General features: G+C 62.2%; 1 protein-coding gene across 4 annotated transcripts in view; it reads right to left on the reverse strand.

Moving 5' to 3' along the window:
• Nucleotides 1-5,094: 5,094 nt before the first annotated feature.
• NFIC (nuclear factor I C) overlaps nt 5,095-12,577 on the reverse strand; it is a 38,535-nt gene continuing 31,052 nt past the window's right edge. For 2 of the 4 annotated variants that reach the window (XM_066566236.1, XM_066566235.1), the window contains exons 7-11: nt 11,225-11,353; nt 10,926-11,110; nt 9,412-9,571; nt 7,743-7,828; nt 5,095-5,539 (exon numbers count right to left, since the gene is read on the reverse strand). In XM_066566236.1, the coding sequence (XP_066422333.1) occupies nt 5,522-5,539; nt 7,743-7,828; nt 9,412-9,571; nt 10,926-11,110; nt 11,225-11,353 (578 nt within the window). In that variant the 3' untranslated portion in view covers nt 5,095-5,521. The remainder of the gene's footprint in view (nt 5,540-7,742; nt 7,829-9,411; nt 9,572-10,925; nt 11,111-11,224; nt 11,354-12,577) is intronic. The other 2 variants (XM_066566237.1, XM_066566238.1) reach the window with 2 other exon arrangements.

Consider the following 12,577-nt stretch of genomic DNA (forward strand, 5'->3'; position numbering starts at 1 on the left):
GGGAGGGGGCACCCCCGGCCCCGGGGGAGCGGGGACCCCCCGAAAAGGCGGGCGGGGCAGCCGGCGGCGCGGAGGCACTGCGGCGGGATTTTTGGTTTGGGTAAGAGGCGCGGTCCGGCCGGCTGCCGCCTCGGCGCCTTTTTGGGGCGGTTTCTGTCCTTTTGCCGCTCTTTGCCCAGGGGTGGGATTTCCCCCAACCCCGGCTCCACCTCCCGCCTGCCCCCGGGCATCGCGCGGGGCGCCCAGCGGGGCACGCGGTACCCATGGACCGGGCACCCCTGGGCATCGCCTGGGGCACCCGGAGGGGCATTGGTGGTACTGCTCGAGGCACCCTGCGGGGCACCCGTGAGCACCACTTGGGGCACCCAGAGAGGCCCCCGTGGGCATCACCTGGAGCACCCAGAGGGGCATCATCTGGAGCACCCATGGGACCCCCACGGGCACCAGATGGGGCACCCACGGTGATACCCACGGGCACCCAGAGAGTCACCATGGGCCTCTCCCGGGGCACCCATCCCAGCCGGTGGTGGGATACCCGGGGGGGGGGCAAAAAGCAGCAAATTCCAAACTCCGAGTACAAAAAAAACCTACCAAAACAAAACAAAAACAGAACCAAACAAAAACCAAAATTAAAAAAAAAAAAAAAAAGGAGAAAGCCCAAACTCCACCAAACAAGACATATATATATATATATATATACATATACATATACATATATATATGTATGAGATTTTATATATATATATTCCTTTGCGATTTAAAGTACCTTAACTGTGTGGGGGCCCGCGCCCCCCCCCCGGCCCTGCAGCCCCATATATATATATGTGGAGATATATATATATATATATGTACAGGTTATTTGTTTTATTTATAGGTCACAAGGACTATTTTTAATTAATTTTTTAAGCCGACGAGCCCGACTAAAAACCCTCTAGGAGAGACTGTAGTGCATGAAACCCCCGCGGTGATTGTCGAGCGGAGCCCCCTCGTATCCCCATCCTGCGGGGGCCCCCCCAGAGCTTCCCCAGGGATGGGGTGTTCTCCACCCCGGCTTTGCGCTCACCCGACCATCGAGGCCGCCAGAAGATAAAAAAAAAAAAGAAGGGAGAATGATTAAAAAAATAGAAATAATAAAAATGAGTGGTGCCCCCCTCGCCCGCGGAGGGACCGGGGGTGTTGCATATTCCCTTTGGGCAGAGCCGGGGGCGCGGCCCCGGGGGTGTCGGGGGAGCAGTGCAAAGACCCCGGGGGCACGGGGGGCTCCCCGGCCCCGCAAGGGGAAACCCCGGCACGCCCCCCCCAGTGCCGCCCTACGGGCTGGGGGGCGTCGAGTTAATTCTTTTTTGCCTTTTTAAATTTGGTTTTAAGGTGCTTTTCTTGCCGAGGGCGGGTTTTGGGGGGCTGCGGCCCCAGCCCGGCCGGACTTGCAGCCGGCCCGGGGGGTGGGGAGGCAGCAAAGAGGGGGCAGGGGCGGCCCCGGCGGGGTCCCCGCGGGGACCGGGGGCTCCGGGGCTTCCTCGGGGCGGGGGGCCCAGGCCCGAGGGGCGCCAGCGCCCCTCGCCTCCCCGGGGCTGGCCGGAGGGGCTGCCCCGGTGCCCCCGCTCCCTCCCTCCGCTGTCACTGTCACCGTTTAAAAATGCTTTTTTTTTTTTTTTTTATATTTTTTGCTTTGAGCTGAGCCTTTTCCAGCCTTAACCCCCCTTCTTTTTTTTTTTTTTTTTGTTGTTTTTCTATTAAAAAAACCCTCTCTCTCTTTTTTTAAAATTTTGTCTTCTTTTCCCCCTCTTTTTTTTTTTTAATTCTTATATTTCATTCCTCCCCCGACCCCCCCCCCGCCCTAGCTGGACGCCGCCCCCACTCCCTCCTTGCATTGTCCTTGCAGAAATCAATACTGCACCTTGCATAAAGAAGCGTCTCCCAAGGCTCCCCCCAAGGGTCTGGGACCCTCAAACCAGCCTCAACTGTGGGCGAAACCCGGCGGGACGCGACCACCCCGTCACCCCCTTCTAATACTTTTGGACACCAAAAAAAAAAACCAAAAGAAAAAAAAAAAAAAAGAACAAAACCAAAACAAACAAACAAACAAAAATTAAAAACTGTTGACGACGACGTTTCTTCATGCCCGAGCAGCAGCGATGCCGGTGCCACCCGCCCACCGGTGTCACAACCCGCGTCACTTCTCAGCCCCAGGGAGCTCGGGGGTCTCCAGCCGGCGGAACGCTGGGGTTTTAAGGCAAATTCAGGGTTTTTAGGAGGTGTCGGGCCCCTGCTCGGCAGCGGGCACAGCAGCGAGAGGCGGCAAGAAGGCACCTCCTGCCGCTCCCTGCCGCGCCAGCCGCACCCCGGGGATGAACCGCTGGGGTGGAGGTGGGGGGAGGCTGCGACCCCCCTGTCCCCAGCCCGGGGGGGCTCAGCTACATTCACACGGTTCCATTCCTGTCACGAGAGCAGCCGGGCTCAGCCCTCCTGGCCCTGCGCCCCGCTGAAAACCAATGAAAAACTGGGGGTGCCCTAAGGGGGAGCGGGGGGAGCTGTGCCCGGCCCGGATCAGCCCCGCGGGTCCCGCCCCGCTCCTCCCGCACGGAGCCCCGCGCACCCCGCTCGGCCCTGCCCCGCCCGGACACCGCGTCCCCCCCGAGGGGGTCCCTGCCGCCTCCCGCCTCGCTGCCTTTGGTTGCTGGAAGCAGAAAAAACAAATCAAAACCCCCCAAAAGGGAAGGAAAACAAAGAAAAGAGAGGCAAAGCAAAGGGGTGGCCGCCCCCCCGGCCGGCCCCCCCACAGCTATTGCATATTCCGGTGTGTTGGCGCAGAGGATGCATCGGTATTACCAACTGGAAGACGTTTCTGAGGGGGAAAATCGGTTAAAAAAGAAGAAGAATAGAGAGAAAAAGGGACTTTTCCGGCCGAGAAGAAGCCATGCAGGAGGCGAGGGGGGGGCAGCGGCCCCCGGCCCCCCCGGCCCCCCGGGAGCCCCGGGCATGCAGCGACTCCCTCGCACTGATATCGGGTCCAGTAATACTTAGGCTTCGAAGGCAAGGCACATCATGTGGTATAAAATTTCGTGCAAATTAGGAAAACATGGATTTTTTTTCTTGTGTGTTTTTTTTTTTTTACGGCTGTTTTTTTTTTTTTTTCTTTTATACAGATTTTTTTTGTTGTTTTTTTCCTCTTTTTTTTTTTTCTCTTTTGCTGAAGGGGAAGGTAGAGCCGGTTAATAAGAGTCTGCCATGCACAGCATCAGCCAGCCGCGGCTGGGTTGAGCCAGGTCACCAGATCCTGTTAAAGCACCATGCAGTTTATTTGTCTTTTTTTTTTTTTTCTTTTTGTCTTTTTTTATGTGTTTCTTTTCTCAGATCTTAAAAAAAAAACAGGTTTCCCTCTCCGCCAAGCGCTTTTTTTTGGTTGTTTTTTCTTTTCTTTTTTTTTTCTTTTTTTCTTTTTTTTTTTGGTGGGTTTTCTCCTTTTCTTGTCCTTTTTTATTATTTTTCTGTCTCCCGGGATTTCCTGCGTCAGCCCTTTCCCCGGTGTCTCGTTGTGCCGTCCCGGGGGGTGGGAAGCGGGGGGAAGCGGGGGGGAAGCGGGGGCCACTGGGATGGGGGATGCGATGCCGCTGGTCCTCCTCGGGGCAGCTCTGGGTGTCAGGGGACGGGGCCAGGCGGGTGGCGACGGTGGCCTCGGTGACATCCCCTGGAGCTCCTGGACCTCCACGGTGGCTTCTCTCCATCAGCACCTTCGGGTGTCCCCTGGGCCGGAGATCCTTTGGGGACCAGTCTCCTCATCTCGCTGGGGACAACGGGCACCTTCGTCCTCTTCCTCCTCCTCGCCTCGGCCGTCGCGGGGGTCCCTCTGCTCTAAGGCACTGCCACTGCGTCCCCTTCCCGGCCACGCTGTCACCGCACGGGACGGGGGCGGCCGAGCGCTCCCTCCCGCGCTGCCCCGGCCGGGGGCTCCTCCGGGACCCCTCCCCGCCGCAGTTCAGGCACTTGACGCGGGGCCGGGGGCTCCGGGGGGCTCCGGGGGGGTTGGCTCTGCCCTCGCCGTCGCTCGGGCTTCTTTGCTCCATCCTTTTGTATTAAAAAAAAAAAAAAGAAAAAAAAAAAAAAAGCCAAACCCAAAAAAAAAACAAAACCACCAAACCCAAAAACGCCAAACCAGCCGTCCCGGCAAGCCGGTGCCGGGGACTCCACCTCCTCCTCCTCTTCCTCTTCCCCTTTTTTTTGTGATTTTGTTTTCTTTTCTCTTCTTCTTTTTCCTTTTTTTTTTTTTTTTTTTTGATGATTCCCTCTTAAAAGTGCATTTCCTACAAAATGTGCAACACGAGCGCACCCTGCCTCCCCCCGGTACCTGTCCACAGGAATGCATAGCTCAAACACACGGACGCACGCCCCCCCTCCCCAGCCCCGCGGAACCCTCGGGCGCGGGGACACGGCTGGGGACACAGGGACACGGCTGGGGACACAACGGGGCCCGGGCCGGTGCAGGCTTGGGGGAGGAAGGCGACCAGAGAGAGATGGTGACCGGTGCCTCGGCGCGACGGTGGCCGCCGGGCTGCGACAGTCCCCGTGCCGCGTCCCCGATGGCACCCGGGTGCCACCGCCGCTGTGACGCGTGGGGCCGTGGTGGGAGCGTCCCGACACCGTGTCCGAGCGGGAACCGAGGTGCCACCGCCGCCGCGACCATCTCTGGCCGTGCCCATGCACCCTCTGTGGTCACAAGCCCCCTCCTCCTGTGCCACCCGCTCGATCCACTGTGCCACCGCACAACCGTCACCGCAGCGCGATGTCACCGCAGCGCGATGTCACCGTCCCCGGGGCGCTCGCACAGCACCGAGCGCCACCCGCCCGACCGGGCGCCCCCCCCCCTCCCCCGCGGGGCTGCGGCAGCGGGAGGGGTCCCGGGAGGGGTCCCGGGAGGGGTTCCGGGAGGGGTCCCGGGAGGGGTCCCGGGAGGGGTTCCCCGCCCCAGCCCCGCGAACCCCCGACAGTCTGGGGCCGGGGGGTCGGCGGGGGAGGTTTTGATCTTTTTTACTCACATAGAGGCAAGAACGAGAGAGTCAAAGCCGTTTGCATATTCGGCGAGCGGCCGGCGGGGCCGGGAGGCGGTGCTGGCACCGCTCGTGTCAGGTCCCAGCGCGGCGCCGGCCCACGGGGTAAATAATAGTGTTTTTTCTTTCTTCTTTTTTTTTGTCTTTTTTTCCTGTTTCTTTGTTTTCTGGCGCATCGCCGAGGTGGGGGGAAAGGTCCTCCTGGGATGGGTTGTTGGTTTGTTTGTTTTTTGTTTGTGGGGTTTTGTTTTTTGTTTTTTTCCATTTTTCAACAGTTTGACCCTTTTCCTTCTTCCTTTCCCTTGCTCTTTCCTTCGGGTGTGGGTTTTGCTTGTCGTCGTTGTCGTCGTCGTCGTCGTGAGGCCGCACTCTCCGTCGTCACCGCAAGGCTGGGCCTGGTGCTCGGGGACGGGGATGTTCCTCTGGGGGTGCCTAAAGCAGAGGAGAAGGGAGGCGAAGGGGCGGCACGGCGGCGGTTATCCCAGGTACCAGGACTGCCGGGAGAGAGGAGAGAGGCCGGCGTTAGTGCTCTGCCCCCGGAGCTGCCCCGTCCTCCCGCCGGTCCCCAGAGCCCGACACAGCTGTCCCTGCGCTGTCCCTGCGCTGTCCCTGCGCTGTCCCTGCGCTGTCTCTGCGCTGTCCCTGCTCGGCGCACGGGGCTCGATCCCCACTCCTGTGCTGAGTTTGTCCGTCCTCTGCACCGCGGCCACCCGCGTTCCCCTGGGGCCGGTCCCTCTGCACCTTCACGGCAAAGGGAGGGTCTCCCCCAGGGCCGCCTGGGGACAGGTAGGGGGGTGGCACGGCTGGGGACCCCGCGAGGTGGCCCCCTGCCACCCTCCCATTGTTTCCCCCCCAGCCCCAAGTTCAAGTTCATTCCCGATTACCTCATGTCTGGTTTCCGTTGGAAACGAGACAGCTCGGGGCCGCTGCTTCCCTTAACCCTTCCAGGCCCCACCACACATGACCAGAGCGTGGCAGGTCTCAGCTGCCCCTCCTGGGACACCAACTCCTACCCCCGTGCCTCAGTTTCCCCAGGCAGAGCATCCTCGAGCCCTGGGGAGCCTCCCTGAGCATGACTAGGGACACCCATTCACAGGGACCCTGGGGGTCCTGGGACTGCGAGGGGCTCTGACCCCTATCTCTGGACAGGGACTCTGGCCCCATGCTCCTCCAAGGCTCTCCTGGTGCTGCCCCAGGTCTCCTCTTTAGGGACCCAAGGCCATTGGAGTGCTGCCCACCCCATGTGCAGGACTGGGGAAACTGAGGCAGGCTGGGGGGTGTGATCAGAGCCGGGTCCCCCGTGTTTTTCCTCTGGAACGGCACAGCACCCTCGGGTGTCCCAGCTCATGGTTCCCAAATCTCACAGCCTGGCACAGCACAGCACCCCCAGGTACCCTGTGTCACTGCTCACAGCCCCCAGGTGCCCACCCGGCACAGCACAGCACCCTGAGTACCCCCCCCAGCCAGGGCAGCACCCCAGGGTGCCCCAACACGGCACTGTCCACACCCCATCCCTCTGTCCTGTCACCCGTGTCACCTGCCAGGCAGGACTGCAGCTGCCCCTGCAGGGAATGCTGAGGCCAGACCACTCGTGTCACAAGTGAGGCCAGGAGCTGCCACCCCTGTCCTGGCACCATGGCACTGCCTGCAGCACCAGTGCCAGCTCCAGAATCCAGGACTAATGGAAAGCCCCTGGAAAGGCACACACGACCTCCTGCTGCAGCTGGAGTGGCCACGGGCACAGCTGAGCGAGAGCAGTGCCCGTGCCCACACTGAGAGGGACCCATGGCCCTGGTGCTACTCCTTTGGGGATGTCCTGGGCACCTAGGCAGGGTGGTGCCAGGGGGTGCCAGGCAGGACGCAGCCAGAGCACAGCAGTGACCTCCATGATGGATGACTTGTGGTGGCCCCGAGCCACCAGCAGTGCCTAAAGCCCTGGCACCGGGTGCCCGTAGCGAGGATGTCACGGCAGCAATGCCCATGGGCTGCAGCGGTGATGCCAAGGCAGTGATGCTCACAGCAGCAAAGCTGGCAGTGACAGTGCCAGAGCTGCAGTGCCATGGTGGTGATGCCGATGGTGGCACTGCACATGGAAATAACCCCACAATGGTGGCGTACACAGCAGTGGTGCCCAAAGTGGCATTGCCACAGTAGCAACACCCATGGCAGTGATGCCATGGTGGGGACGCCCACAACAGCAATGTCTGCAGTGGCCAGGCCAGTGGTGGCAATGCCCACAGCGCTGATGCCACTGCTGTGGTGATTCTCCTTGTGGCCTCAGACATGGTGGCAAGGCCACAGCAGCGATGGCCACAGAGGTTACATCCACAATGTCCCACGGCAGTGATGCCACAGTGGCGATACCCCCGGTAGTGCCCAGAGCAGCAATGCCCACAGGAGCAATAAACATGGCAGCAATGCCACGGCGGTGATGCTGTGGTGGCAAGGCCCATGGCAGTGATGCCATGGTGGCAATGCCCTCAGCAGCGATGCCAGGGCAGTGATGCCATGGCAGTGATGCCACGGCACCATGGCATGATGCCAGGGGCACCATGGCCGGGAAGCCCACATCAGCAATGTCACATCAGTGACAGCCACAATGGCAATGCCAGCACTGGCCATGCCCACGGTGATGCCATGGCGAGGGTGCCCGGGGCGAGGGCAGGAGGGTCCCCCCAGCAGCATCCCCGCTCTCACCTGTGCCTGATAGATACTCCCAGGATCCCTTGGTCCTAATCCCACGAAGGAACGGTTCGCAGGGGGCGTGCCTGGTGCAGAGTAGGCTGGGGAACAAACGAGAGCTCATTAACGGGGCTGTGGGTGGCACTGCCATTGTCCCCCCAGGGGCCAGGCCCGGCCCTCTCCCTGGCACTGTTGGGACGGAGCTCCCTGGCACCCGGTGCTGGCGACCAGGCGACGTCCCTGGCTGTGACCTGCTGGTAGGCGAATGGACCCAGGGGTGCTGCACCCAGGGGTGCTGTGCTTGGACGGTGCCACCCTGAGGCTGGAGGGGCGAGGTGCCCCGGGATGCAGGTGCAGATGGTGCCCCTGGCTGTGCCCGCGCTGTGGCTCCCAGACCTGAGCTGCCACGGGGGGAACAATGGCAGACTCCAGTTCCACTTGGCCGTGTCACCCTGCTGCCACCTCCATCCCTCAGCTGAGGATCCCTCAGCAGTGGGACCTCCAGCCCGGCTGAGCCTCTGGGTTCAGACCTGCTGGAAGCAGAGTGCTGCCAAGGGGAATGGCGGATTTGGAGCCAGCTGCACCCCCTGGGGACAGCCAGTGTTCTTCTACCACATCCTGCCCTGAGCCTGCAGGAACTTGCACTCCTCTGTCCCTCCCCAAGGCTGTGACCCCATTATCAGCCAGGCCATCCCATGCTGTCCCCTCCAGATTGTCCAGGCTTTGGCTTCTCCATGCCATGGGATCTCCACACCTGCTGACCAGCTGCTGGCAATCAGCCATGGCCCATTACCCAGGGACAACAGCTCCATCAGGCAGGGCTTGACTGTGTGGGGACACAGCAGCCACTCGGGGTACCATGTCCCATGGGTACAGCAGGATGGGAACAGGAACAACCCCCTCACGGAGTGTGGCGACGGCACAGTGTCCCACCACTGCAGCACACACCCCCGTGCCAGGCTGGGGTGACACCAACTCCCCTCTGGCTGCTGGGCCCAGCACCCAAAACCCTCCTGACCAAGGCACTTAGGGCCCCTGAGGTGGAGGGGAGGCCAAGGAATTTGTCAGCCACCATGCTAACAAACCCCCAGGTGCCACCTGCGAAGCGCTCTGGGGGACCCACACACAGTCCCTGCTCTGGTGTCACCCCACATCCCCAGCAAGACCAGAATCCCCGGCGCCAAGGACCCCCATGGCAGCAAGAGTACAAGAGCCCACACAACACCGCAGGCACACTGTCCCTAGTCCCAGTGCCACCCGCGTGCCAGCTGCTCCCCGTTCCCGGCAGCACGGCCACCACCATGGTGGGATAAACAGACACGGAGAGACCATGGCCTCCCCCACAGCACTGCCCACACCGAGGGTCTGGGCAGGACACTGCTTTGGAGAGCCCTGCCACGGCTCCACTCATGCTCAGAGGGACAAGGGGCTCGAGCTGGTCCCTGGGACCAGCACGCAACCCCTTGGCTCAGCGGCCACAGTGGCCACCGGCCCAAACCCTGTCCGCTCCGACCTGCCTGAGACCCAGCAAACTCACGGCGTGCCGGCTGCCGCCCTCTCCCCGGCTGCGGGGAGGCCACCTCCGCCAACATCCCCCCAGCATGGGACAGGGGGACACCCTGGGGGGCTGTGAGAGGAGGGGCCAGCCGGGCCGGGGAGCAGGGTGGGCGCCGCGGGTGCTTACTGGGTGATGTCGGCGAGGTCGTCCCTCCCTCGGAAGTTGTCGTGGTGGATTTGGTGTCAGGAGAGACGGCCAAGCGGGGCATGCCGGGGGGAGGTGGCGGCGCCAGCATCTGCGTGGGCAGGTAGTGGCTGGGCACTTTCACTTGACCACTTCCATTTAACTGGGGACAACACAGACAAAAAACAAACAGCACAAGCCATTAGGATGCACGCGCACAGCAGCACGGCCGGGGAGCCCCGGGGACAGCCCCGGCACAGGCACGGGGTGTCCCTCACTGCACACATGAGTTTGGTGGGTCTCAGAGCAGCCCTGAACGGTCGGCGCTGGCAGCAGGCAGGAAATGACGGCGGGACAGGAGGGGTTTGGGGGCTGTGGGGGCCATGTTCCGTGGGGGTCATGACCCAGAGTGGCGCACGCTGCAGCTGGGACCCCTCTCTACAGTGACAGGGGCGTCTCTGAAGCACTCCTTGGAGAGGTAGGGGCACCCAGAGCCTCCAAAGGCTCCTGCACCAGTGCTCCGTGCCCAACCTGGCCGTGGGCTGCTCCTGATCCGGTTCCAACAGCCCAGCACTGAGCCACCACACAGGGGAACAGTGGCCATGCCCCTCACCCTGGCATCAGCCCCTGCTGGTGAGGGGAAACAGGAAAGTGGGGGCCAGAGGTCAGTCAGAGGGGCTCCCCAAGAGCTCAGCATCTGGGAGGACAAAGGGGGGCACAGGACAGTATGGGAGCAGGAACACCCCCAGGCTCTGGCTTCGGGTATGAAGGGTGCCCTCCATGGGGTGTGTGGGGTGCTGGTGGTGCGGGGTGTGTTGTGGGCTCTGGGTATATGGGGTGATGGTTTGGGTGCTGCACTCACTGGGTGCTGTGTGTGCACGGTGCTGGTTACAGAGGCTGTTGGTGATGGGAGCATGGGCTGTGGGGTGATGGCTGTGTGGGGTCCCATGTCTGTGGGGTGCACTGGGTGCATGGGAGTGCAGGGCACTCTGACAAGGGAAAGCCCACAGCAGCACAGTGTGGCTCTGCCACCCCTGTGGGGACACTGGGGACACGGGTACAGCTCCAGAGGAGCTGACAAATCACCCATGGGCTCTGCAGGTGGATGGGGCACATCAAGCCCATCACTCTCCAGGACACGCTGGTGGACGGTGACTCCAGGAGATGGTCACACACCCCTGGAAGACACCTTGCTCCCCCCAACACCCCAACACCGGCTGACGGCTCAGCCCCAGCACCCCAACACCCGCAGTGCCCCGTGCTGGGCCGGGGCACAGCACCTCCATCGCCACAGACACGAGGTGCCAACACGGAGCAGGCGCAGCAGCGCTCCCGAACCAACGCACGGCACGGCTGGAGCTCAGCCCCAGAGAACACCCCGCCAGTGCCATCGGAAGACCCCGATCCCCCCCGTGCGGCGGCAGAGGTGACAGCGGCGGCGCCGGTGCAGGGGACTCTCGTCGGGCAGCCCGGCTGGCAGCAGCCCCCGGTGCCCACGGACAAGGCTGCGTCCTTACCGGTCCGGGCTGCTGGTTGGACGGGTCGCAGGCCAGCGAGACGAGATCTTTGAGCGGGTCCTGCGGGTTGAGATGAGGCGGGTACCGGATGGCCGTGTGCGGGAAGTAGGTGGAGGCCGTCTGGGGAAGGATGGAGGTGGTGGGGAAATGCAGCGCAGACGATGGGTGCGGGCTTCGGGCGATACCTGCGGGTGACAGCAAAAGGGGACACACACCTGTGTCACTAGCTAGTGGCTGCCCCAGCCCCTCGACCCCTCAGCGCTCGCTCTGTGCCTCGGTTTCCCTGGCAGGACACTCACCACTGTGCACAGCGATGACGGGACGGTGGTGCTGCGTGAAGCTGCTCAGCCGGGGCGAGGAGTCCTGGGGTGATGGGCTGTTGAAGGGGGACTTGTCCATCTCTGTCTTCTTCACAGTGGGGGAGATGCCTGGGGAAAGCAGGGGACAACGTCAGGACCTGCCATGGGGCCCCAAGTCCCACGGCTGCTGCCATCTCAGTGCAGTGTTGGGGGAGCTCATTCCGGGGGCAGGGGGCACCCCAGGGTCAGGGTGGGCACGGGGAGGGTGGTGGTGTGAGCGTGTGTGTGAGCCAGCAGGAGGGTGGGCACCTCTGGGGGCACACCTGTGTGCATGAATGTGTGTGCATGTGTGTAATGTACCAGCACAGCTCCGTGCCTGTGTGTGCACACACACAGCTGTGCACAGATGTGTGCTCCTGCAGGTGTGTGCATGCAGGTGCACACAGCTCTGTGCGTGTGTGTCCCACCCTGGTGGCAGAAGTGGGTGCCCTCATGGATGCCACTGTGACCCTGCAGCCCCCACATGGCACCCACCTCCCCTGGCACATGGGGCTGGGGGCTACAGCAGCTCCTGGGGAGGCAGAGAGGTGCCAGCATGGGGGTGACCACCCCAGAGACTCCTGGCAGTGGCGGCTGCCCAGGTCCCCGAGGCCACCCCAGGGCATGGGGCTGAGCGGGGGGGTTGGCAGGCACGTTAATCCCCTGCCTCGGTGGCTTTAGCTCTGGCCATTTGGCCCGGGCCTGGTAATGGGTTTAGCCCCTTCTCAGTCGGGCGTTAGGAGGATTTCCCAGAACATCCCGTACAGGATTGCCAAGCCCCCTTCCCGCTGCCAAGGCTGAGCCCCCCCTGCCAGCCACCCTCACCCCTGCCTGGGTCAGGCCACTGGCAGGGGACAGATGCCCTGGCACAGCTCCCTCCTGCCTCCATGCACCATTTTGGGGAGGGGGCTGCACCTTCCCCAGGACCCCCCCTGCACCAGCCCCACGGGCAGGATGGGGTACAGTCCCTGCACACATGGGACACAGTTTGGGGGCTGGACCTGCATCCCCCAAACCTCCTTCCAACAGGATTGGTGCCTCCAGCCCTCCAGCCAGGTACCCTCAGGCTCTGGCAGGGCTGGGGGGCTGCTGTGGAGCCCACCCCACCGCTGGGGGAGGAAGGAGAAGAGCCAAGGGAGGAGGAAGAGGAGCAGCTTCTTTGCCTGCACCTCGGGGTGTGGGAGCTGCAGTGCCAGCCCTGCAGCATCACTTTAATTAGCCCAGCCCCCCCTTTCTTAATGAACAGCTAATTGGGGCTTGTCTAGACAGGAAAGGGAAAAAAACCACCAAGCCAGAAAGCTGTCCACAGTGATG

Source organism: Molothrus aeneus, chromosome 27 (assembly GCF_037042795.1).
Source record: "Molothrus aeneus isolate 106 chromosome 27, BPBGC_Maene_1.0, whole genome shotgun sequence".
In the NCBI taxonomy this organism is placed as follows: domain Eukaryota; kingdom Metazoa; phylum Chordata; class Aves; order Passeriformes; family Icteridae; genus Molothrus; species Molothrus aeneus.